Below are 26129 nucleotides of genomic sequence, written 5' to 3' on the forward strand. Positions count from 1 at the left end.
AAAGACATTCGGAACAGGGTAAATTAAATGTCAACCAAACTAGTCCTATTTGTTCATGTTCTATTCCTTCTTCAAATAAGATTTAGCAATCCGGCCGTCAGCTCCTTTAGGGTAGATACCGCCAGTGACACGTTCATCGCCGCTACCATATACGATCCTTAAGATCTCCTCTGGAGTCCTGTCATATGCAACTGAGTACTTGTCTCCGGCGAGAATGTTGCCGCTAATTTTTCCCTCAGCGCCTATGTATTCGTGAACCACAAGGCCTTCATCTTTCAAACCTGTGCGTCCTAGCTTATTCCTTAGATCCGAAAGACGATTTGTGAACTCGGCCACTGTAATACCATACGGTTTCACTATCAGGTTCGCGTGCTCGTATAGCAGTGCTCGAATCACTGCATCTTGGCCTGATTCCACGCCCAAAAGACCTGCAACTAGCTGAACAGTACCAACAGCACATTCAGGTTCAATAGTATGCGATAGAGAGTAACAAATTTGGTTATGCTTTTAAGGTAACGTTCTCTCGCTAAACTTATTTTCTGGATAAATGCCAGGACTATTAATTTGGACGATGAATCATGTTGATTCTTGTCACAATATGTGGTCGAGATTGATCACATTCTAGCACACTTATCTAACATAATACTTTCAGTTCTTGGTATTGTGTTTGAAGCTTACCCTTTTGGAAGTAGCACCTTGGAGCTTAGGGCTTGCACCAACATAGCCAGTGAGACCAACATAAGGAATCAAATAGGATGCAAGGAGATAGTTGATTGAATTGGCATAAGGGTCAAATGGTGGATTTAAGGGACTCCCAAATGCAGAATCAAACACATGAGCAAATGATTCTGCACTTAAATTCAACAATGGCCTTGGGAAACCCTTCACTGTTTTCTTAATGGCTCTGCACAAAAAAACACATAATTACGTTAGAAAAGCTTTCTATTGTGTAGCATTAATTTGTAAACAAGAAATGATTTGTGCATGCTCATTTTCGCCTTCAAAATCATGTTCATTTTTGTTTCCTAATTCTTCTTTGATTCATCGAATCCAAATGCTAAAAATAAACTATATCGGATATACAGAAGTTAAAAAGAAGTGTGTGGAAATCACTTCTCTAGTAAATTAGGAAAATTACGAGGAAAAATATATGGGAAATTGAACCTCAAATGTCCAACTTCTTGCCATCCAAATTGCTCGATGACATCCCTAGTGAAGTGGTCCAACTGTGCCCTTTTAGCACCAATGGGAGTTGGACCTCCTAGGGTTAAGCTCGGATCAACTGTATCCAAGCCATGCCCGAAAGCACCATACAAAAAGAACTCAGCTTCCAAATACTCTAAATTCAAAGGAAACTCCAAAAGATCGACATCAGATTGCGGGACGGAGGAGGAGCGGTCGTCGTGGTGGTGGTCCAATATCGATTCGGAATAGCAAGACAGTGGAAGGAGGATGAGGAAGGCAGCAATGGCGGTGGCATTAGCAAATGTAGCCATGTTTGTTACAGCTTTGAGTGTGTCTTAGTAAGTGATGGACTTGTCCATTTTATATAGCATTCTGACGAGCTCATGAGTTTAATGCACATTTAAAAACAATAAGAAAAATAAGAAAGAAAAATCTGATGAGAACGTCTGTTTTTGCATGCATGCTGGGTGTACGTGGCCGATGATCGGGGATGATTCATGATCCATAAGAGATCACAACGATTTCATGTTGCGACATTTGCTACAAATTACTTTCCTAAGTACTATTTTATGTTCGACATCGTTTGGAATGAATATTAACAAATATAAATATTTAGATTTTGTATGATTAGTATGGACAACTCATTATATTCGATTTTTTTATTTAAAAAAAATTAAGAGGTGGATTAGACATTAAGGAAACTTATCATTTTAGTTCTACTTTTTTAGGAGAAATGGAATTGTAAAGGCTTTTTTTTTTATTATTATTTTTTTATATATTTTTTTTAATTAGTAATTTATCTTCTCCTTCCAGTTGTACACAATGTTTTCATTTTTCACTTCGGCGTACGTTAAATGTAATAAGATACTAGGTTGTCTATTCCAATCCAACTGGACACCAAACAAAGCCTTACACACATAAAATTTAACCACACCTTTGACATTCACTAATGCAGGTATGTTCCGCACATATGGTATGACCAAACTTAGTTAGAGAGTGTCAGCTTAATTTTGTGTCTAAACTTAATGAGGTTATATCATAAAATATTTTATGATACACAAAAAACAAGATTTTATGAATAGGATTTAAAGATTTGTAGAATGACTTAACATCTAGAGTTATGATAGTATATGCCATGTTGTAATTAAAATTTCACATAGTGTGATTGTGATAAAGGCACTAGACATGAGAAAAATATCTCTCTCTATCATTTCTCGACCTAAGTTTTAGGTCACAACATCGAACCCATATCAAGGTATATAGACATAATTATATTTCACATGTTAGTGGGTTAAATAATTAGTTCTTAGGTGGAAGATGAATCGATGAGGATCGAACCCACACAGACTAGTGCATAAGCATGATTTTTTTCACTGCTACAGTAACAACAATATCTGCTTGTATGCCAGCCTCTTAAATGGGAATCAAATCAACAGTTTTAGCTAAAACACTTTGAATATATAAAAGGGAATTGTTATTAGCACTTCAAAAATCTCATTTTACACTTCTCACATGTGTAATTTTCTTTCTAATTATAGAAAGTTTGAAGTGCAAAATGAGATTTTTGAAGTGAAAATTTATGTGTAATTTACGTAGGGTGTCAAATTGTAAATTTATGTTTAAAATTTAACATCTCCATTATCATCCATGTTCCAACCACAATGAAAAATTTCTCGTCATAGAGTGTTTTCTTACTGTATTTTCTGTCGTGTCTATTTTGTTAAGTTCCCTTGTAATCTGATATTATGCGAACAAAATGAAGCCTGAAACAATTCCTTAGATCAAATTATTTAAGAACACGATTTATTCTGTCTAGCTAGGAAAAAAAAAAACTTTCGGAACAGGGTAAACTGAATGGGAACGAAACTAGTCCTATTCCTTTTTCAAATAAGATTTAGCAATCCGGCCGTCAGTGCATCTTGCCCTGATTCCACGCCCAAAAGACCTGCAACTAGCTGAACAGGACCAACATGCACATTCAGTTCACGATAGTATGTGAAGAGTAACAAATTTGGTTATGCTTTCAAGGTAACGTTCTCTCGCCAAGCTTATTTTTCTGGACAAATGTCAAGACTATAAATTTGGACGATGAATCATGTTGATTCTTGTCATAATGTGCCGTCGAGATTCACATTCTAAAAACACGATAATTATCTAACATAATACTTTCAATTCATGGTATTGTGTTTGAAGCTTACCCTTTTGGAAGTAGCCTCTTGGAGCTTAGGGCTTGCACCAACATAGCCAGTGAGACCAACATAAGGAATCAAATAGGATGCAAGGGGATAGTTGATTGAATTGGCATAAGGGTCAAGTGGTGGATTTAAGGGACTCCCAAATGCAGAATCAAACACATGAGCAAATGATTCTGCACTTAAATTCAACAATGGCCTTGGGAAACCCTTCACAGTTTTCTTAATGGCTCTGCACATTAAAAAACATATAATTATTTTAGAAAAGCTTTCTAATTATGTAGCATTTGTAAAAGAAAATGATTTATGCACGCTCATTTCTCCTTCTATACATCATTACATCTTGTTATTTTTGTTTCCTAATTTTTTTTTTTATCCATCGGATTTAAATGCTAAAAATAAACATGGTCAGAGACTCGGATATACAAAAGTTAAAAAGAAGTGTGCGAAAATCACTTCTCTTGTAAATTATGAAAATTATGGGGAAAAATATGGAAAGAAGATTGAACCTTAAGTGTCCTACTTCTTGCCATCCAAATTGCTCGATGACATCCCTAGTGAAGTGGTCCAAATGTGCCCTTTTAGCACCAATGGGAGTTGGACCTCCTAGGGTTAGGCTCGGATCAACTGTATCCAAGCCATGCCCAAAAGCACCATACAAAAGAACTCAGCTTCCTAATACTCTAAATTCAATGGAAACTCCAAATTTCGGGACAGTGGAGGATCTATCGTGATGGTGGTGGTGGTCCAATATCGATTCGGAAGAGCAAGATAGTGGGAGGAGGATGGGAAGGCAGCAATGGCGATGGTGGCACAAAAAAAATGTAGCCATGTTTGATACAGCTTTGAGCCTTTGAGTATGTCTCAGTAAGCGATGGACTTGTTCATTTATATAGCATTCTGTTGAGCTCATGAGTTCAATGCACATTTGATAAAAATAAGAAACAAGAAGGAAAGAAAAATCTCATGAGAACGTCTGTCTTTGCATGCATGGTGGGTGTACGTGGCTGATGATCGGGGGATGATTCATGATCCATAAGATGGACTTGTTCATTCAAGTTGTACACAATGTTTTCATTTCTCACTTTTGCATACATTAAATATAATAGGATAATAGGTTATTCATTTCAATCTAATCCTAACTAGACACCAAACAAAGCCTTACACACATAAAATTAAGGGTAAATTATCGTTTGACCCCCTGAACTCTTATTCTAGTTGAAATTGACCCCTAAATGGTAATTAACCCCCTGAACTATTTGAAATAAGTCAATTTCCCCTTGCCATTAGATTCCTTCCACTATTATGTCAAATTTAAGGGCAAATTAATTTTTTTTTATCATCAATTCTTATATGTCACGTATAACCACCAATAAAATTATGATATGTGGACACATATAACGTTTATTGTACTAAATAATAATAATAATGTGTAATGACATGTATGTGAAATGGTTCGTTGTGTAAAACCGTAGTAATATTTTAGGGAGTCAAACCGCAGTTTACCTAAAAATTTAACCACTTGTGTTAGTTGACCTTACCTCTATTAGAGAAGTGATACAAATATATGATAAGTGTAGTACTACTCTAAACTAACACTATGTTTGGATGAGGGAAAAAAACTTGAGAATTTTAACAAAAGTTAGAATTTAGAAATTAGGATATACTAATTCCCCTGTTTGGATTATAAGCATAGAAATTTAGAATTTCCATTTGGAAAAAAAAAAAAACTTAGAATTTGGAACCTTCCCAAGTTTAAATTCCATGTAAATAAATATCATTTTCAAATTTCTGTGAGTGAGAGTTTAAAAATAAAATCTTTTTTCAAATTCCATTTTATTTTAAGTTAGCCAAATAAGAAAATTCACAAATTTTAGAAAAAAAATTCTGTCATTTCTATTTCTATCGCTTTGAAACTCCTTAGTAATCTTGAATTTCCTCATCCAAACACAATGTAAAAGATTTCTACAAATTTAAACGTTTTACACAAATTTATACAAAAACATTTCTCAATTTCTCTGCCCTCAGTTTTCTTATCATTCCTGTTTTTCCTACACTAGTTGTTCTAGCCTTCCTTGTTCCCTATCTTCTATATCATCATTGTCAGCGTCGACAATAATAATCCCATCTTCTTCATAGTCTTCGTCATCATACTCCATATCATCCTCTTCTTCGTCATCATACTCCAGATCATCCTCTTCTTCTTCATCAGAATCTGTACCTCCACCGAGGGTGTGAAACTCGGGAGGAGGAGGGCAGTCTTCTGTGATTGCCTCGTCCCTCTTGATCACAAGATGCCGAATGACTCTCTCATCCTTGTCTAGCATGGTCTTGAAGTCATTTATCCATTTGGCTTCCATCTCAAAGTTCATCAAAACATAGTAAGCGTTCTTCGCTTTCTTTATTTGGTATGCTAGTCTTCGCATTCCCCAATCACTCACTCTCCATATCCTGGCTTTCTTCTGCCCTAGAAACTCTGCAAGTAATTCAGATATAAACTTCAATAAACAATTGTCGATATATTTCAACTGCAACTCATAAGGGTAAGGGAACTTCATTCTACAAGAATTCCAATAAGTATACGCCCCTTCAGTAGAACGTTAGCATGTTGCTATATGAATGTTCAATGTAAGCAATACTTATAGGTAGATGAAATTATACCAATTACAAGCTCACTTGCCATGTCAGGCGAAAAACTAAATTATAACGTTAAAAACAAGAAAAGCTATCCATCCAAGTTCATCACCACTCCTCAAAATTTTTCAAATATGATACCTAAAGTTAAATTGCTAAAGATTTTTTCAAGGGCCAGCGCTGACATTATTTCAAGGGCAAGCTAAATGTGAGAGATCAACATTTCAGCAAGGAAAACATTAACACCGAAACATCCAGACATCATCACAGTATCTGTAACCTTATTTCGAACTCTACTTCTGTTTGTCTCTTTATTGTAGAGACAGTACTAAGAGAGTTGGAAGACAAAATTTTAAATAGATCATGGTGAACCTACCATATTCGGTTCAGTAATAACGGAGACATTACTAAGAGAGTTAGAAGAGAAAATTTTGCATACATCAAAATCATGGTGAATCTATGATTCAGTATTAAAAGAGACATTACTAAGAGAGTTGGAAGAAAAAAAATCTAACCTTCAATTTTCTCCTTGACACTCCCAACCTCTTCGGCGTGCTTCTCATGAATCAGATAAACCAGTTCATAGTGGCGCACTGTAACAACGGAAACAGTAAGTCATAACCAGCCCACTGCGGTTAAAACTCAATAACATTTTCCACTTGTTTTATGAATTATCAGAAAGACAATTTCTTTCACGATTTAGATCACACAAGTCAAACCAAGAGACAAACCTACTAGCAAGAAAAATGAGCATGAACCACACTTACTTCGTTCCTCATTCAAATCGCTTTGCAGCTGAAGCTTCAAAAATTCATACACCTTCTCTGCATAGTGACGAAAACAAAATTAATAACTGCAACACTCCAAATCATTGTTCGAAAAAAGGGAAATCGCTACTCCTTTTTCTAAAAGCAGCAATCACGTTTGAATCATGATGACTCGCCTTCTTCGGCATCAGCAAACTCGGGGACAAGATTACCATCTTCCTGAATTTTCTTCTGCAATTCATAACAAAGTATCATCCCAAAATCCACCATAATTAAACATAAGCAACCCAAAAAAATCTGATCTTATCCACATTCGTTTAGTTTTTCAAGGAAAATAAAATCTCTTTCGACGCAAGGCCCACACTTGAGTGGTAAAAGACAACAACCCAAAGAAACAGAACAAACCCACAATTTGAATGTATCAGAGACAATAATTTACTTAGTTTAAATCCCCCATAACAAACTTTGTGCATTCTACAGCAGCCAAAAATTAAAGGGTCGCACTCAAAAGTCTCAATTTTTCAGAAGCCAAAATTACATAAGTCAAAAAATCAATAAACCCGAAATAAAGAAGTGAAAAAAAGTAAAAAAAATATGGAGTTTGTGTAGAAATTTAATTAATGGCAACCTGTCTAAGCAGCACAGATTCAGGGAAAGGCCCAGTGGCCTCATCCGGTTTCGATGCAAAGCTGTGATTGTCTTCCTTCTTCTTCTCCTTGTTGCTGTTCTTCCTCGCACCAACAATCACCGACCTTCTCACTCCGACTGAGAGCTTCTGAGCGGGAAATGGCCGGCGAGACGAAAACGACGAGTACCCATTTGAGAATTTCAAGCTCGAATTTTGGTTTCTGGAGGAGGACCCATTTGTGCCGACCGGTTTTAGAGCCGTTGGAGTGAGAGAAGCTCCAGAGAAGGAGTGTGTGAGTGCCCCCATTCAAGCAGTTTTGGAGCTGAGACTCGGCGGGGATATCCGGTTTGCGGTACCAGTAAAGAGAGAGGGGTGGTTTCGTAATTTCAGTAGAATTATATCACAACGGTAAAATCCTGTCCGTCAATAAGTGGATCCTGGCCTACCGTCCGTTTGATTCATCTAATTCTTCGTGATAAATATCCAACGGTCTCCTAGTTAATTGGTTTTTCTAGGCCATCAATTTTGTTTTAATTCTTTTTCTTATTTTCTTGTATCTTAGTGTAAAAATATCAGACATATTAGAAATAAAAAAAAATTTGAGTTCACGATTACTTTTTTTTTTAACGACACTCTAAACTCCTATAATTTATAGAATTTATTTGAAAAATAATTTATATGTTGGCTTATGATTTAGCCAACTGACTTTTGCTCGATAAATACCATGGTATAAGCCATAAACGAATAAAAATATTGTATTACTCTTGAAATAAAATGAAACCCTAATTACATGATGACATAACTAACCCCGACGGCGGAACTTGAAATTTCCACTGAGGTGGAATGTAACTTTCTTTTTTCCTCCCTCTACTAGAATAGTGCTATTCACACGCACATTTTACCTACCACAAATTCTTGTTAATTTTAACTATTAATCTTCTTCAATTCAGTCGACCCGATAACCGAAATGGAGAAGGATGTGCAGATAGCACTAACCTCTATTATATGCGGGTGACTAAGTGACTTTGTTTTGAGAGTTGTTACTTGTTTGGATAAAATGAACTAATTTAGGTTGGTGAGATAGGCTAAAGGCTAGTTTAGCCTTGCCGAAATTATTTTAAAAGCAACTAGGACTAAAATTGTGCTCGATAGATGAAAAAATTGTCAAAATCATGTGTCCACAACAAAAGACAGAAGCAGCTCTGTCAAAATCATGAGCCCAAAACAGAAAGCAGAAGCAGCTCTACCCCTGCTTTCGAAAACATCATATTTTTTTTTTCTTCACAGCACATCAAGCCCAAACTAACCTTAAGTTCCATAGTTTCCTTCATAAGAATTATCACAATTTATGTCTGTCCAAAAAGGGGTACAAAATGGGTGGTGGTTGTACAAAATTTAACTAGCAACAAGGGTGGATTAGCATCAAGACATTTCAGTCCCCAATGGCACCTAATTAGGGTACCCTGTCAAGAATCAAATTCAAATCGAGCCACTGGAGATTGAGAAACCATTTCGATAGCACAAGTTCAAAGCTGAACCACCAAAGCGATCCTATTGGGAGCATAACAAGGATTAAATCGACTCTGTAGCGGGTTTATCATTTTGAACTAGTGATTAATGATGAGACGGTATACAAACTCCGTAGTATTGCAGGCTAATGGTGATTAGATTCTGTACTTATGATTAATGATGTCAAACTTTCCTCAGGCCTTCTCTTCTGATTAAAAAAAAAAAAAAAAAAAAAAAAGAACTTTCTTATCAGGAATCAGCATCACTAAGATTAGTACGAAACAAACGGCGACAACTTGGATACTCACCATTTCTTTCCCTTTTTCTTTCTCTTGTTAGCACTGCCACTGGTGCTGCCACCGCTCTTGGTACCAGGTCCAGATTTGGCAGATGGGCTCTCAGTGGAGGTGCCGGCACCAGAATTTTCAAACATGCCAGTTTGCACTGCATTCTGTAACCACTTGAAGAATTCTTCCTCTGTCATGTTCTCTTCCATATTCGATGTTGGCATCCGACCTCCTCTTTGCCCTGAACTTGCTCCCCTTCCGGTATTATGCTTATTAGAGGTCACACTAGTGTTCACATGAAAACTTGGCTTGTGAGTGTTGGCTGGACATCTCATTCCCTGCAACAAAACTTAGCTTCATGCACATCTTCTTTCAATGTGACAATAATTGTGTGTAGGTGTAGAAGCCGGCATGCGTGTTTTTCAAAAGGAAAATAAACTTATAAGAACAATTCAAACTGAATTACCTGGCAAATATACCACTCGGTAGCATTGTATATCTTGCTATCGGCACAAATAAATGCGGATGGAGCATCTAACTGCACATACAACATTATTTAAAAAGGGATAATCTCGCATTAGACACATTTCAGGTACTAATAGACAAAGCCTTTAGTCATACTGATGATAATTCTTTTTCATTCTCTAAGGTTCTTTTCTTTCAATTCCTACTCGCAAACAATGAGCAAACTATCAAGACACAAAATTCTAAAACAACCTTGCTCCAGCATATATAAACGCACGTACCTTCTGCAACATTCCAAAGAAGAAGGGTTGGGAAGATTGTTCAACCCACCCATCACCATCTTTTGCTTGATGAAAATCTTTGCAATCCTTTCAAAAGAGAAATTCCACAATGAAAACAGCAGCACCAGGCGCAAAAATCTCTAGCAGCAGCACGCTTTAAGGATGCAAAACCCTTAAACTCTTTGACAGATGCAAACAAATAGAACAACATTAAAAGCTATAAAGGTAAATGAAAACCTGGCACCATCGTGATTGGGATTTTGATTTCCTGGTGAGCACCCAAACATGCAAATTGCCACACTTATTGCAGGCGATTCTCCTTGAATCCCCAAATGGGTCCTCGCCATCAGCTTCTGGGTGTGGAAAGCCAGGGGGAAAGACACTGTGCCCTCCATTCTAAGAAACATATTGCAATAAAAGCTTAGGTAAGGTGGATGGACAAAAGACTAAGAACACATAATAAGTGACATCACACAGAGCTATATTCAGTAAATGAACAAATAATTCATGGCAATGGTATGTACCCAAAACAACACAAGTTTCTACTAACAATTCCAAAGTTAATCAAAAAGTTGAATGATATGACCCCCTTGAATTTCGGGAACCGACTGACAGGTTTCACTATCAAGCTTCAACCTCTTGTCACATTCCTCATGGATATGGAAGAAATTAGTCAGAAGATTTCAGATTATAAAACCAATTACAAGAAAGCATACAAATTAGATATATACTACCTTTTGTGAAGCACTTTGAAATCTACGGAAAATGTTCAGCAGTTCCTCTCTCCTTAATTCGTCGTCATATGTTTTTCGCTTCAGGGAATCAAGTAAAATCTAGAAAAGATGGAGCAAAAAGGGCCAACATACAATCAGAATCAGAATCAGAATCAAATAGACCATAGAAAAAATTTCAATGCATATCAAATGATAACCTCATATGCATTTTGAAGTTTCTTGAAAGCTTCAGCAGCTTTTTCATTTCCCATATTTTTATCAGGATGGACCAACATTGCCTGATAAGAAATATAACAAACTTGTTTAAAGAAAAAGAAATATTTTAACAGAGCAGCATAGCATGTTATCCAGGAGCAGTACTTCTATATGTGTAACCAAATCTCTGGAAAGATAAAAGTCATCATTCACCATGGTAAAACAAAGTTAGATCTCAGACTCAATGCTTGGCCATACAAATCTTGAAACTTCCAAGAGAATAACATAGCAAGAAACAAAGAAGTTGGAAAGGATACCTTTTCATGCCTATTAGAGCAAACAAATAATGGCACACTTACCTTTTTCCTGTACTCCCGCTTCAGTAAAGAAACATCTACATTCTCGTACCGAGAAAATCCCAACGCAGAATAGTGATCAGTACAGTTTAACAGCCGGACTACTTCATCTTCAGAGGTTATCTCAGAATCAGTGCCACTGGTTGAAGGTACTCCAGGGCTACGATCAGTAGAAAACCATGGGCCATTTCCGGAGGATGAAGTATGCGCCTGCTCACTGTTAAAGAAGTCTGGTTGACCTGGCATTCCTGATGTTTGCTCAGATGATCCGTTGGGTCTTCTCTGCTGACTTACGTTGTTCTTTAGGAAATATATCAGATAATCACTTGAGATAAAAGATAAATTCAGCCCCAAAAGCAAACCCAGCCATCCAACAGATGTCCAAGCACAATAAATGGAATACACGGTGGCAATTGACAGGGCAATACGCTCATGGCTCAGTGTGAATGCCAAACCTGAATGTTGAAAAATGTCAAACCTCATCAAGGTGTGATGAAGAAATATGCATACTATAAATAGATGATCTGCACTTGTCAGAAGGTAAAAGAATCACCTCCTAAGAAGATTATAAATCCTGTTGTCCAAATGCTTCCATAGAACCACAAGAAAAGAGCTCCACAAAAAGAAACCACCAAAATCGAGAGCATGAACCCAATGAAAAGTCCAATCAAAGCAGCAAAGACCTGGGAATTTATTCAATAGGTATGAGAGCATACTAATGCAAAACTTAAGATACTCTTAAACTCAACCATCCACCTCACCCATTGCCAAAAAAAAAAAAAAAACAAGTAATTATTCATAAGGAAACATTCATAAAGTCTGGACCGTCAACAGAAGGACCCAAGGAGGTTTAAAAGGACAAAGGACTCAAAACAGGGGCATTTTATTGAAAACAAAACAAGTACAAAAAAAATAAGGCCAACTATAATAATAAACATCCCAGCCATAGCAACTATAAATTATAACGAAGTGAGTGTTCGGTAACGACTTAGCAATACTAGGGGGCTTACCAACACAATCAGAAACTTGAACATCCCGGCCATAGCAACTACTGAGAGAATACTGCACCATATAACTGAAAAGAAGGAAGTTGTCCCCATCCGAACTAAGCTATCAAAGCCCCTTAAGGTGCAATCCAACCAGGCCATTGATAAAAGAAACAATATACTCCCAAACTGCATAAGCCACTTCAAAACGAATGGATATGCCTGCTCAAACTTTGTTTTGACATAATCATGGGCATACAGTGCCTTACTTTTTATGGTAAGAAACAATGGCTTGTGCCTCTGTAGCCATTCACTAGCCATCTTCAAGAGCAGCAATGTTGATGTCTTCAAGTTTCTAAACAATAGGGTATCTGAAAACTCTAATCGAGCTATCAAAGTTCTCATATGCCATCTATTCAGGGAGGAACCAGATTTTCTTTTTGTGTGTTTTCGGCGTAAGTGGCTCGGAGGTAATGTCCCATTTTCTTCTCTCCTGCTTGGAGCTTCATTATTCCCATTGTGATCTCCTAAATCACTCCCTAAAGAACTTGACTCCTCTGGACCCTGCACTGCATCCATACCTTGCTTCTCTTTCCTCAAAGACTTTCCAGACTTTTGTTTGCTTTTATTCTCATCTTCAGGATGATTGGTTTTACTTGCACTGGCTGAAAGAGGACTGCTTGGCTGCTCACCATTTGGCAGTTCCTCTCCAGGAAAAACTTTCACCTCACTTGCCTTCCCATTCCCTTTCGTTTCTCCCAGTGTACACCCTGAATCTGAACCCTTCTTTCTGTGCTTTGATGTCTGCCGATCTACAGCATTCTTCTGTTGATTACCCTTCCGAGCCATATGGTAAAAGACCGTGACGTACTGAAAATTAAGTCAAGCAAGATGACTTACAATCGATTCAAAGCAGCCATTCCAGAAATACAATCTGAAAATAAACAACACACACAGTCACAAGGATGCATGTATACATAAAATCAAAACCTTTTATGAAGTACTTCCGCAAAAAATTCGACCACTCATAAATCATTGAAAATTAGACTAGCATTTGTTTTGATAAATTGATTACCGAACTGAAAATTGCCAATGACATCATATATATGTGAAAATCTAAACTTCCAACTTTACTGATAACAGGCCTTTAGCTAGAGAACTACTAAAGAGTAGACTTAGGAATCAAAAAAGGGTCATGGACCCCATATCAATATTGGGCAACCTGCATAACTTTTGAGGTGTGAAGTACAACAAAAACCCAAGAATTTCAATCTAACAAATAACCAAAACCTCATGCAAAAACAAACTTACATTGTTCATTTCGCAAGAAACAAAATTCTCAGGAAGAAATACATATTACACTGTATTGTTATCAACTTATCACCCACGAATCGATATAAATTTCAATTTAAAAGTAAAAATTGCAAAACCGCACTTGAGATTAAAAGGCCCAAATGTCAGAAAATTGATTAGAACCCAGTTTTAATCATTCAGCATTCCAACACACCGAACAAAAATTCGACGAAAGCAATAAAATTGAGCAGAACCCACATCATAAAATCACAGGAAAATTAGTAATTAACATTGAACGATTGGTGCGGACATACCTGGAGCTCGGAGGCACACAGAGGGATCACTGAGAGAAGAAACAGAAACCAGAGAGCATCAAATTTCTCTGTTCGGCGAATTGGGTTGTTCTGGAAATGGAGGAACTGAGCAATCAGCAATCAGCATGCAATCCAAATGTCACAGTTTCATTTGGGTCTGCAAGAAAAGGTCAGAGAAGCACTCGTGAAGAAGCTCCGTAGGAGTTTTTCTGTTGAATTGGGGTCTGTTTGGCTGACTGGATTTCCTCGTTCCGTATCCGGATTGGGCTTCGCCGATGAATAACAACAGTTGTCGCCGCGCTGGACTACGCAGGGCTCCGGGTCCCACGTGTCCTTTCATTTTCGGATTTTCTTTTTGCCTAAAGCCCAAAAAATAAATAAAAAGCCCATAAAGTTTTCTTTTGGTGCGGTGCGAGCCTAATAAACACCTCCATCTTGGGATGACAATTATAACCATTAAATCCGATAACCATAGATAACTGTTCAAATGGATTGGATTTGGATATGAAAATTCGGGTATGGTATGGATATGGGAAAAAAACCGTGAACTTTATTTGGTTATGGTTTTGGATATGGTTATAGGGGTCCCTAATCCATATCCGTCCCCGAATCCGATCCGAATATTATATATATATATATATTTGATATATAATATAATTTTATTCAATTTACCGAACCCTCTCTATATTAATTCATTATGTATGCATCAAACCCTATACTATCTTTATTATGCACCAAACATCATGCATGGGGCATACCAACAACATCATCAATTCAATATTCTTATTGTTATACTCAACTAAATTAATTCATTGAATCATTTTATATATAAATTATCAAATGTTACAAATTTATCAAATTCATCACTCTTCAAGAGTCTCACTGTCAAGAAATTGGTGCATGTTATCATAAACAACTTCAAATATATTGTTATGTTTTTTGTAATTGGATGTTGCTATTTAACGACGGAATTAGTATCTACTCAAATTTATAATGTGTCAATTGGATGAATATAATTTTTTTTTGTTTTTTGACGAAGATGGATATAATCGATAACAGATTGAAAATTCGTTACCCGGTGGATATGGTTATGGATAATCCCCAATGGTTAATTTGCGGTTATGAATATGGTTAATTTTCATGGTTATGGGGATGGATATAGCATTTCTGTCCCCAAACCGAACTGTTGCCATCCCTACCTCCACCTGCTTTTAGCAGAATCTCTTACGAGAAGTGCTTTATGGAAAAGCAATTCCAAACAGACTTTTTTTTTTCAATGGCAACGGGAAGGGAAAGTCTTAATTTTCACAGTAATATACTTTTCACGTGAATATATTCCCAATTGAATGCAAGTTTCTTCAGTAAAGAGGTCATTTTTTTTTTTTTAACAAACGATATAATATACACTAAGGGTGAGAGGATGGGCTTAATCTCACAATGAGCTAACAATAATATGATTCAAATTCGCCAAGTGATAAGATGAGATGCCAGCAGTGTGACCGAACCGATCGCTCTCAGCCAACTTTCATTTGATAGGAAAAGCGGCCGTCACGGCCACAGTCCTCTTTCTACTATCAAGAAAATAAGAATTACATGATAAAAGACATTTTAAGAGTAATTGATGTGAGCAAAGGAAGCAGCAGATATATTCCAAAGCCAAAAACACAAGATTACAATTTGTACAGCATAAGTCAAATGTTGATAGCCGTTGACAAACCCCAATCGGCCAAACATACAGATAATTAACTTAGGAAATCTATGTGCAGAAGAAGCTCATTACATGTAGTTTCACACCTTACTGACAAGAAAAAATTGTGCTCCGAAATGCATGTGCCGAGTGCCACAATAGGAGTGTGGAGTTGTTCTTCACAGAGTACATCTCTTTCCACGCACGAGTCTTCCGATAAAACACCAATATCTGCTTATGGGTTGCCAAGAAAACACATTCACCAGTCTGACATATGGGGAAGATGCCCGGGACAAGTCCTTTGATACATCGAAGACTCACTGTATCCACCAAATGTCACTCCTCACTCTCGTACTCTTTCAACACCCAAATTTTCATCCAAGCATCTAAAATCTGGATCACCGACAGGCAACCATTCGACTCCAACAAGTAAAACCTATTTCCAGATACACAAGTCACTTGTTCTGGCAATGACATCTTCCTCCAAACATCATACTCCAAATTGAACGTGAGAATACAGGAACTACCAGTCAACCAATGAAGTGCACCATTAACAAACACGACTTGGTTCTTATTCATATGGGTGAATTGATCACCGTGAAACGAAACAAACTTCCTCTATTTGTTCGACTTAGAATAAAATATCATACATACAAAAGTTCCATCTGACCTATGATCAAAAGTACGATTATAACCCGCTAAAACAACATTAAACTTCTGAGTAGACAAATTGCAAGCTAATCCCACCAGGGTTGCCTCACCATCAGGATAAAATCGGGTGACATGTCGCTCCCTACTATTCGGAAGCAACTTGAACTCTCGAGTCATGGGATTACAGACATAGTAAACACCCTTATCAGGAATGCTAGAGCAACACAATACGCCATTACAAGAGGCTCTGACCATAACCCTATCCCTCAAGAAATCTAACGAAAATTCGGAAACACCCATCTGATTGTCCACAACAATCAAATCAGATTTCAATCCTAACGAGTCAGAAACATGAACCAATAGCATAGGGTTCTTGGCAGAAGTTTCATTGTACAATTGAATGAAATACTCATCAGAAACCAATCTGTACCAAAGTTTACAAACAGTTTTGCTCCTGAAAAGAGACTTAATGGGCAGTTTTGAAAGGATTTGGAGGACGACTTCATCCAGGAAAAAACACGTCTTTGGGAATCCATGATCAAATTCTAATAAATATGAACAGAATTCAAATTACCCAGATGCCTAAATTACGAAAAGGGTGTGGAAATCGCTTACCGGGTGAAGAATTCGAGATGGGTGTTCGATCGAACGCAGTTTGATGCATCAAGATGAAGTGGGATTTCACTTCTAAGTTTCAGAGTTCGCCATTCTTTTACTTTCAAAGAGGAGTTATGAGCAACCGAAACGTAAAGGTTGATAAAAGGTGCATCTTTGATCCTTAATTTGGGGCAAAAAGATGGAGATTGTTTGTAAATTAGGGATTTTGAGAAGGTTTGTTATATTAACACCCACATGTTGTTGAATATATTCCACATAATTAACACACCTCACATATGTTTTTTCAATTAAAATTTATCTTATTGCAACCCCCACGTATTTTCTCATAATACCTTCACACCCCACACTCTCAACATATACCTTACATCTTCTACATACACTCCACATTTTCTACATATACCCCACATTTTCTACATGCACTCTACTCTCTTCATAATGGTTTCTTTCTTCTTATGCCGTTTGATACAAAATCATTCATGTCATGAAGGATTTGCTCAACTTTTTTCCCCTAAATTATTTTTTGGCAACAAGGATTTGCTCTACTTTTTTCTAACCAGTGAACATTGATCAGTGAAGGTGTGTGTCCAAAAATGACAATACATTTTAACCTTCATCCACCTATGACGGTACATTTTGAACACGGTTTGAGCCATAAGTTCAAGCAACCCTCAGGTGAATTCCAGAAATGACAATACATTTCAACCTTCATCCACCTGTGACTGTATATGTTGAACACGGTTTGGGCCAGAAGTTTAGGCAGCCCCTCAGAACTAGGATTAACTTCTCAATGTTTGAGGATATAGAGTTACTGAAAGTAGCTGACTTGGATATCTGTCTTATAGTTGTGAAGGTCGAGGCATCTCATCCCGCTCATGACTTGGATATCTATCCTATATTTCTAAACCCTACAAGGACAAACTTGTCATTACATATTAGATATATATAAGTCATTTAATATTAAATTTTTAATGTGGGGTGTTAATAAAAAAAACCTTTTGAGAATCGGGAAATAAAGAATTGATCAAATTTGACTGGATGATGGGCTTTGTGGGCTCCAACCAAGTTGGGCAATGAGAATGGGTCACATATGTTGAGCACTGAGGAAGTTATCCGAGAAAAAGAGATTCGTGCTAATCGGCGAAGTTTTGCAACTAATACATTGTTTAAGTGGTGTCACCGCTAAATGAAAATTAATGAAAATGGCTTGAAAACTTTGAGTTTTAACGATAAAGACAAAATAAAGGATCAAGTGAATAGTACCAGGATTGACTTTTTAGTGTAAAAATATGGTTTTTCATTAAAGTGAACAGTATCGAGAGTTTTTCGTTAAAGTTCTCAATATATAATTGTCATGTGTTTTAAAATTGTTATACGCATCACATCGTGTCACCGGTTGTAAGAGATTTTCCTTCTAAGTGGACGTTAGCCTGACAGTAACTGATTTTTATTTTGATTATTTTAAGCTACTAATGTATACAAAAAAAAATTTGAACTCTAGTGCAAGAAAACATGCATGTTATTCTTGCCAACTGACCTCATCAATGAGGGAGCTACACACTGCCTATGAAAGCAACTCCACCGGGGGGAGTAGCCTGATGGACCAGCGACTGAATAGGACCCAATAGCCCCAGCTCCTTGCTCTACCCCATTCGGGCGATTGAGTCCTAATGATTTAATTACTTTTGCGTCAACCATGATTTAATTACTTTTGCGTCAGGCGTGTGCATAACACGCACGCGTGAGGGCGCGTTCCCGATAACTTTTTAGGCTTTGGGGCCCGCGGTGTAGACGGCGGAAAAGTTTCCGTTGGTGGTCACGTGGCACGTTCTCATCTGTTGGATTTCAATGGTTACTTTTTCTAGACCGTTGGATTTCTAATGGTCAAAACAAATTTGAAACCTTCCGCAATATCAACCGTTGGATTTAAGATCAACGGTCCACGCTATTCGCCTTTAAAAAATTTTAAAAAAAAATTCACATTAAAAAATTCTGAAATGTTACCGTTGTGCCACGTAGCACAATCTGGAGGGTTGGATTTCAAATTTTTTTTAATCCAACGGCATAAATTAATTAAGTTAATAAAAAATTAATAAAAAATCTAAAAAAAAAATGATTTTACTTTCCTATAAATGCCTTCTCATTATCTTCTACCTTACACCACAATTTCATATTTTCTCAAATACCTTCAACCACATTCCAATCTTTCTCTCAAAGTTTCAATCCAATTGGTTTCCAACAAAATGACTAATGATGCTGCTACGAATTGGACGCTTATTGAAGATGTTACGTTATGTTCTAGCTGGGTTGAAGTTACTCATGATTCGATTACGGGTAATGAGATACAATTGCGAGAAATGTGGAGTCTTATTCATACCAATTTTTTTGAGAAAATTGGTGGGAAAAGAACCAAAGAATCGATGTCTAGTCGTTAGAGAATATTCAACCAATCATTTAGTCTTTGGAGAGACGCCTTGGCACAAGCTAGTGGTAATCTTCAAAGTGGGGAAAATTTAGCGAATCAGGTAACAATATATTATTTATTTGTTTGTACTATACCCAAATTTACATTAGCTACTTTGATTATAAGTATTTCTTCTCCCACATTATGTAGACACTTCAAGCACAAGCTTGGTATAATGCCAAAACCAAAAACAAAAACAAATCATTCACCCAATGGGAATGTTGGAATATTGTCAAAGATTGTCCTAAATTCAGAGGTGTGCCTGTCAGTCCAGAAGTTGTCATGAACAGCACCCTTCTACACTCTACGCCCGTTCATGACTCGCATGTTCATGAAACCGACACAGGAGAAGTGCCGGAAAAGCCCCCTGAACAAGCGTCGAGGTTGACCTGTTATCCAATTAGGCCTCAAGGTAAGAAGGCTTCAAAGAGAAAATGGAGTGCTTCGAAGAATGATTATGCAAAATATATGGAAGAACTTGCTCGCCAAGGTGAATTGATTTTGGTGCGGGAAATGGCTAAATTTGAGGTTGATAAGGCTAGAGAGGAGGCAAAAGTTGCAGCTGTTGAGAGATTATTTCAAGCTAATGAGAGAGAGAGAGCTACTTAGGCAAGAAAGGGAAGAGCTTAAAGAAAAAAGAAGGGCTCAACAAGATCGTGACATTATGAAGGAGCATGTAGAGGCAATGTCTCTGAATTCTAAATATTTTTGGAATTCGGAGAAAGCGGACGTGGTGCGAAGGAGGCGTGCAAGAGAAACGAGAGCAAAAGGAGACGGTCCTAGCACCACAAATTGGTTAGGTGATGATTTTGCATTCACGAGGGACTAGGGAATTTGTTTTTAATTGGAGCTCATAATTTTCCAATCACTTTGGGTTGTAATTTCTTATTTATTGAATAAAGTACTTTATGTTGTTTCCAATTTATTGAATTTAGTACTTTATTTAAACTAAGAGTGTATTGATTTAATTTGGTAATTTATTTAAACTAAGAGGATCTTATTCAAATGACATAAACACCCCAAATAAAATTACATAAACATACCAAATAAAATTACACACACACCAAATAAAAAATAAAAAAACTCACTAAACGAACTTAAAAAACACATCAAATAAAATTAAATAAACACACCAAATAAAAACAAGCACACTAAATGAACTTAAGTTTCTTAAGCTTGTTTCAATTCCCACTAGTGCTTTATCAAGTCAATTTGCCGGGCATTGTGCATATATGGGTCCTGAAGTGAAGTATATCGTTGAATGAGTCTTTCATTATAACGTCCATCCCTTTGTAATTCTTTCTAGAGATTGAACATTTCTTCCCTTTGCTTAAACAATTTTTTCTTTTACTCATCAATTTCCCACAACATCCTTGAATAAGACATTGGAAGAAGGAAGCATAAACTATGAATAATGATAGAGATTTTGATTTTGGTGTGTGATTGCTTAGGATGGATGGTGGGTTATACGGAGGAAAAAGAAAGGATTAGGTTATAGATAATGTCACGTGGTATGCCGTCATTTGTTAAAAATTTGATCGAAATCTATCCTCAAAGATTGTAAACAGATTGTGACACATGGCACAACGTGATTGATTAAAAATCTTATCGGAAATCTATCCTTAACGATTCTGAAAAGGTAATGACACGTGGCACAACGGCATTGGATAAAAATCTTATCGAAATCTATCACCAAAAATTGTCTTTTCGGATAATGACACTTGGCGTAACAAGAACGATTAAAAATCTTATCCAAAATTACAAATAAAATTATTTTGTATTATTTTATAAAATAAAAAATAATAATATTTTATTGCCTATTGTCATGGCTATTTAGTTTAGAGGTGGAGATGCAAAAGGCAGTTAGTGTTCATTAAAGGCAGTTACAGTTCACTGGGGGGATTCAATAGTAAGTTGTTCTATGTAGCCTTTGCAACGCTGAAGTTGCTCTGAGGGTCTCACTTGACCCCTCAAGGCGTGTTTACTTAACTGTAATGGAATACAAAGAAACGGATTTGCACTTTTTTTTGAGGCATTCAACCGTTTACCAACATTTCAGTAATCGGAAACAAGGTAGGGCTCACACAAAATCAGGAATTGAACTCCTAAATCTCTCGGAATTGGATCTACTCCACAGAGGTGGTATTTGGATTCCGAGGAGAAGCCTCCATCAGGAATCCGACTTTTCTACCCAAACTACCCATGTCCTTGTGCCTTTCAGCAGAGTGCCAACTCCAGCTCAATACCGTCCACTGGCGATGACTGGGCTCAAGCTGACTAGTTCATGATGATTTTGTCAGGATGGGTTTCGAAGATGTAGTTGGTGAAGAATAGGTTGTCATTGGCGACAACTGGGTTTGTAACTCGTTTGGTGCTCATCTGGCATTGAATCGACAAGGAAGAAGATGGAGAAAAGAAAAGAAAAAAGATGAGGAAGCTAAAAGAATTGGGAGATGGTAAGAAGAGTATCAGGGAGCAAGGATGACAGGGAAGAAGATGGAGAAAGGAAAAGAAAAAAAAAAAATTGGGGATGAGAAATAAGAGATTCACGGAGGAAGGAGGTTCTGGAAGAAGATGGAGAGAAAAGAAATGAAAAAAGAATTTGGAATGATAAAGAAAGAGTATCACGGTCCAAGAGCGGAAAAAAAGAATTGGGTGAAGGGAAAAAAAATTATGAACAGTATAAAACAAAATTTATATGAAAGTGAATTAGTAGACAATTTATATGGACTCAACATCATTCCTGCCACATTTTAATAAATAAATAAAGCCTATTTATATATTTTTATATAGATGAATTTTATTATATAAATTTAATTAAGAATTTAATTTAATTAATTAGTATGAAAATAATTTATTTATGGAAATGTAACAACTTATATGGACTCAACATCATTCCTACTCTAATTCCATACAGTTTTAATAAACAACTTCAACAGGAATCTGATTCTAATTTCATCTCACTTCAATTCTTTCTCAATCCAATTCCTCCTTAATTCAATTCCTTTCAATTTGATTACGGATTAGTAAACGAGCCCTCAATCCTTTAGGCATTCCACTATTTTTGTTCTTCCCTCTTAGGCCTACACTTTACATGTTACGAGTAGCATTGTGATGTCTCATGTCAATGATACAACGCTTTATGAAAGACACAAGATGCCACGGTAGCATCCGTGACATGTAAGTTGCGCATAACAGCCACGTATTACAATAGCCGGAAAGAAACTTGGTACTACCATGGGGTTACAAGCAGTCAAGCACACAAGACATTCCCAGGTCTTTGTTACCCTACTGGACTGTGGTATAGTTTCCTGCATCTTCAGCTCTGCATAAACCGCATGTGTAGCTACAAATCACCTGAACTTTCCTACATTTTATGATTCAACACACGCAGTGAATGCTCCTGACAACCAAACAACGACATTCGTGATCATGGTCGAGGACCATTACATTTGATAAATTAGCTATAAGCTACACATAATAAGATAGAATAAATCGGCACAAAACTTAGTGTCGATTCACTAAAAACATATAACATTCTTGCAGTAACGTAGTTATGTGAGAAGAACCTCCAACCAAATAAAAACCGAGTGCTACTAGACTAACTTGACATGTAATACTTTTCACTTGTCTTTCACAGATATGATATGAGAGGAAGTAGGAAAAAAATAAAACCCTAGATATAGGAAGAGCCATGCATGTTAATTAGCATGTCACCCAACGGAGTAAAAAAGCTTGAAAGAAATGGACCCCATATGCTGGTGAAACCGACACAGAGAGTCTCAAGTGGGATATGAAGGAAATGATGAGATTTGCTTCTACCAAGTTTTCTTCTTACTCACTCACACTCAGCTCTAATAAGTCATGTAGAAGGTTAAAAAGGAATTTAGCTTTTCAATTTCCACTTGTGGACACCATCATTTTGTGCTAGAAGTCTCCACCATCCCTCTGACCCTCCTTTTAGCATGTAAAAAAACAATCCAACCAACAATTACTACCAAATTTGCTTGTTCAACCTAAATGCATCACTGCCTTGGCCAAATTCAATTTCATTTATCATTTTAGTTATGTCAATTTCACGCTCATTTGTTCAACTACTTTTTGTTTAGCCTTTAGGTTTTTTTCTTACTTATATTTGCTTGGATGTCACTTAAAAGAAGCGTAATCCTTCTTTTGAATTTACTATTATTAGAGGGAAGAGAAGAGTTCGAAACTATTATAATAATTTAGAGAAGGGGAAGAGTTTTAAACCTAAGATACATAGATAGAAACACAACACCCTATTCATTAGAATATTAGACCACATGCAAAGAAACGTAAATAAACCGTAAGGACGTGTTTGCGTATTTAGAATCATAGTCGGAAAGAGTAAGATTGATTGAATAGGAGTTTGGAATTGAATTGAGCAAGAAGCAAAATTAAGAATGTCCCTCATACTTTCTGATTATTGATTCTCGTACTCTTATGCAAGATTGCAAATTAAACTCAAAATGAGTTGTGAGAATTGACAAGTGCTATGTCTTTTTCAACATATTCTTTTGATACTAAAATGAGAAATACTGCTAACTAGATCATGATTTAATTGAAAAGAGAAGTAAAATGAAAATTCAAACTAGAGATATTCTTTTAATATTAGACAGAGAAAATCCGTCCTACCTTTAGTTATAATATTTTCAATGGAGATGTCAAAAGAAAAATTCAAATATTAATTTGATGGCTAATGTGGCAATGTCAAATTTCCTTCTCCTCCAACCCATATGTTTTATTGTTTTAAATGATATTTGTAGGACCAATTTTTTTTTTAAAATCAATTAATAAATTTTCAAGATCTATAATTGGTGCATTAATGAGACCCACACAATAAAATAATTAAAAAATTATTTAACATCACATTTTCTCATAGGATTGACATATCGGTTGGAGTTTATTCCTACCTTCAAATTTAATTACATGACATCCCACTTAGGATTTAACATCTTAGAAGACGGTTACTTGGTCAAATCACCTGATTTGAACTCTTTTGGATATTGACAAATATTTCAAATTTTTATGCATTGGAGTCATTTTCTTCTCCCATATCATCATAGTTTAGTCTGCCATTTTCTCCTAATAGATAATTGCATTATAACCTAATTTGCTTGAGCAAATAGAATTTGGAAATTTCACTATAGGAATTATACTACATGCACAGAAATAACAACTAAAATTCCACAGAAACTACAAAAACATCATTTTCGTGACACATTAAAAATTGAAATACGCACAAATAGAGAATACAATAAAATCTTGATAAATGAATGTTCGATGAAATAATAAATTCTTTTGATCCCGACCGAGACTAATGTACTAAAGTACATTTTAAGGTCCAACGAATATATAAATTAATAGTTGACAAAATACATAAATGAAATAACACATAAATATTCATAATACATATCTAGGAATTTTTTTACTTTAACAACTTCTATTTTCTCAATTCAACTCTTTCTCAAAATATGCTTCTAAAATACATTATATCTTCTAGGGCATTAAGTTTGAAAAACACTTGATCTTTTAGTTCTTAAATTACTTAGAAGTTTGAAGTCATATACTCTTGAGACTAGGCATGCTTATAATTGTTGTTTTTATAAGATACATGTATTTTTGTTTAAAAAATAATTGTAATAAAAGAACAAAACAAAAAATATTTTTAAATTAATAAATATTCACAAGTAGCCATTTACCACAGTGATGGAAATGAGTTAAATCTTACATGACGGCGTGAGTTTGAATTCCTATCGATGACAAATCTAACATTTAATCTAACAAAATTTATCATTTAACAAAAATAATAATAATAAATATTCATTTGCTGATAAATTAATAAATTATTCATTTATTGATATAACAATAACTTTTCAAATATAATAATTTTTCTTAGTTTCAAGAATATTCAATTATAGAGATTTTACTGTATATACCGCAGCACTTGCCATGAATGATTGATTGATTGTTGGGTCTGGCAAAACCTAAGCGTGGACAAGGCATGTAAATTTTTTCAATACATGCTGACATATATTCCCAATCTAGTATGGGAATCTCGATCAATATATAATATCCAATGTTTGGTTCAAGGAAAATAACAGATAAAAAAACAGTTTGTCTAAAGCTATATATGGTACGTTCATCATTTTCTACCCCGGTATGAGGTTAGGTAAAGGCTTCTCTTAGGTTTGGCCATTGTCGAGGGGAAACAGACATTTCTTAATTACCATGCTATGAGCATTATAAATCAATATATAGAGGAGACTCGAACACTATAATATTTTGTGTGTATGAGTAAACGCAATGAATCATTTGAGTTAATTACAAACCTTTTTACTCATGAGATGTAGACGTATTTGTGTTGTAAAGTGTCATTACTCGTAGGTTTGACAATTTTTTGCATGACCAGTTAACCCGACAGGAAACAATACAAAAATAATGAGTCCCGGGTCAATCCGTTAACTACTCAGGTCGTTATCGAGTCATCTATTAAGATAATAGGTTTGACATGATACGACTCGTTACGCTAACGACACAAACACAACTCGTTTGCCAAATCTAATTACTTGTTAAGTTCTTTTAAAAAAAAAAATTGGTGCAGGGCTAGCCGTTAAATTCAGCAAACCTTAATTTGAGTTATCAACTACAGTACTCGCAAACCCTAGATTTGGGTGAAAACGCTGCCAAGTTGTCCATTTATGACCATGATTTTGACATTTGTGAGTAGATGAATTCATTTGATAAGAACTAGCTAATATATAAACAAGAGAAATCACCCCATTTTTGAGCTCATCAGACTCCCAGCTCAGCACATTTACGAGGGATAAAATTAACCAAAAAATCAACATGAACAAAAGGAAAA

General features: G+C 36.1%; 3 protein-coding genes and 2 pseudogenes across 7 annotated transcripts; all 5 read right to left on the reverse strand.

Moving 5' to 3' along the window:
• Nucleotides 1-28: 28 nt before the first annotated feature.
• LOC137738087 (desiccation-related protein PCC13-62-like) lies at nucleotides 29-1505 on the reverse strand. The gene is made up of 3 exons (XM_068477689.2): nucleotides 1165-1505; nucleotides 679-904; nucleotides 29-438 (listed from the first exon to the last, which is right to left on the reverse strand). Exons 1-3 carry the CDS (start codon nucleotides 1494-1496, stop codon nucleotides 61-63), a joined length of 936 nt encoding a protein of 311 aa, XP_068333790.2. The 5' UTR covers nucleotides 1497-1505; the 3' UTR covers nucleotides 29-60.
• A 1563-nt stretch (nucleotides 1506-3068) lies between these two features.
• LOC137736212 (desiccation-related protein PCC13-62-like) lies at nucleotides 3069-4474 on the reverse strand (annotated as a pseudogene).
• An 827-nt stretch (nucleotides 4475-5301) lies between these two features.
• On the reverse strand, nucleotides 5302-7753 carry LOC137738086 (protein REGULATOR OF FATTY ACID COMPOSITION 3, chloroplastic). Its single transcript, XM_068477688.2, has 5 exons — nucleotides 7407-7753; nucleotides 6955-7009; nucleotides 6779-6835; nucleotides 6527-6604; nucleotides 5302-5853 (listed from the first exon to the last, which is right to left on the reverse strand). Exons 1-5 carry the CDS (start codon nucleotides 7710-7712, stop codon nucleotides 5429-5431), a joined length of 921 nt encoding a protein of 306 aa, XP_068333789.2. The 5' UTR covers nucleotides 7713-7753; the 3' UTR covers nucleotides 5302-5428.
• A 956-nt stretch (nucleotides 7754-8709) lies between these two features.
• LOC137736914 (uncharacterized) lies at nucleotides 8710-14090 on the reverse strand. Of its 5 annotated transcripts, none has more exons than XR_015954789.1 (11): nucleotides 13827-14090; nucleotides 12244-13153; nucleotides 11787-11916; nucleotides 11237-11688; nucleotides 10880-10960; nucleotides 10683-10781; nucleotides 10186-10344; nucleotides 9949-10102; nucleotides 9669-9740; nucleotides 9224-9540; nucleotides 8710-9123 (listed from the first exon to the last, which is right to left on the reverse strand). XR_015954789.1 is itself a non-coding variant. In XM_068476234.2 (11 exons), coding segments are annotated over exons 2-11 (2223 nt in total). In that variant the 5' UTR covers nucleotides 13069-13153; nucleotides 13827-14090; the 3' UTR covers nucleotides 8710-9122. The 5 variants fall into 5 exon arrangements, 4 of the variants coding, with proteins under 4 accessions (XP_068332335.2, XP_088538697.1, XP_068332333.2 ...); XM_068476234.2 differs by having other exon boundaries at nucleotides 9949-10035; XM_088682571.1 differs by having other exon boundaries at nucleotides 9949-10035; nucleotides 12244-13089; nucleotides 13827-14079.
• Nucleotides 14091-15448: 1358 nt separating this feature from the next.
• Nucleotides 15449-16983, reverse strand: LOC137738399 (F-box protein At5g49610 pseudogene; annotated as a pseudogene).
• Between the last annotated feature and the right edge of the window lie 9146 nt (nucleotides 16984-26129).

This window comes from Pyrus communis, chromosome 13 (genome assembly GCF_041283825.1).
Source record: "Pyrus communis isolate YQ-2024b chromosome 13, ASM4128382v1, whole genome shotgun sequence".
Classification (NCBI taxonomy): domain Eukaryota; kingdom Viridiplantae; phylum Streptophyta; class Magnoliopsida; order Rosales; family Rosaceae; genus Pyrus; species Pyrus communis.

Coding starts and splice junctions, on each gene's coding strand:
- LOC137738087 (XM_068477689.2), bottom strand. CDS start 1,496: ATGGCTACATTTGCTAATGCCACCGCCATTGCTGCCTTCCTCATCCTC. Junction 905..1,164: donor CAAGAAGTTGGACATTTGAG/GTTCAATTTCCC, acceptor TTTTTTGTGCAG/AGCCATTAAGAAAACAGTGA. Junction 439..678: donor AAGGTGCTACTTCCAAAAGG/GTAAGCTTCAAA, acceptor GGTACTGTTCAG/CTAGTTGCAGGTCTTTTGGG.
- LOC137736914 (XM_068476232.2), bottom strand. CDS start 13,068: ATGGCTCGGAAGGGTAATCAACAGAAGAATGCTGTAGATCGGCAGACA. Junction 11,917..12,243: donor TCAAGTTTCTGATTGTGTTG/GTAAGCCCCCTA, acceptor ATAAATTCCCAG/GTCTTTGCTGCTTTGATTGG. Junction 10,961..11,236: donor AGCGGGAGTACAGGAAAAAG/GTAAGTGTGCCA, acceptor ATTTCTTATCAG/GCAATGTTGGTCCATCCTGA.
- LOC137738086 (XM_068477688.2), bottom strand. CDS start 7,712: ATGGGGGCACTCACACACTCCTTCTCTGGAGCTTCTCTCACTCCAACG. Junction 6,836..6,954: donor GTTTGCTGATGCCGAAGAAG/GCGAGTCATCAT, acceptor GTCACTATGCAG/AGAAGGTGTATGAATTTTTG. Junction 5,854..6,526: donor TGTCAAGGAGAAAATTGAAG/GTTAGATTTTTT, acceptor AATTACTTGCAG/AGTTTCTAGGGCAGAAGAAA.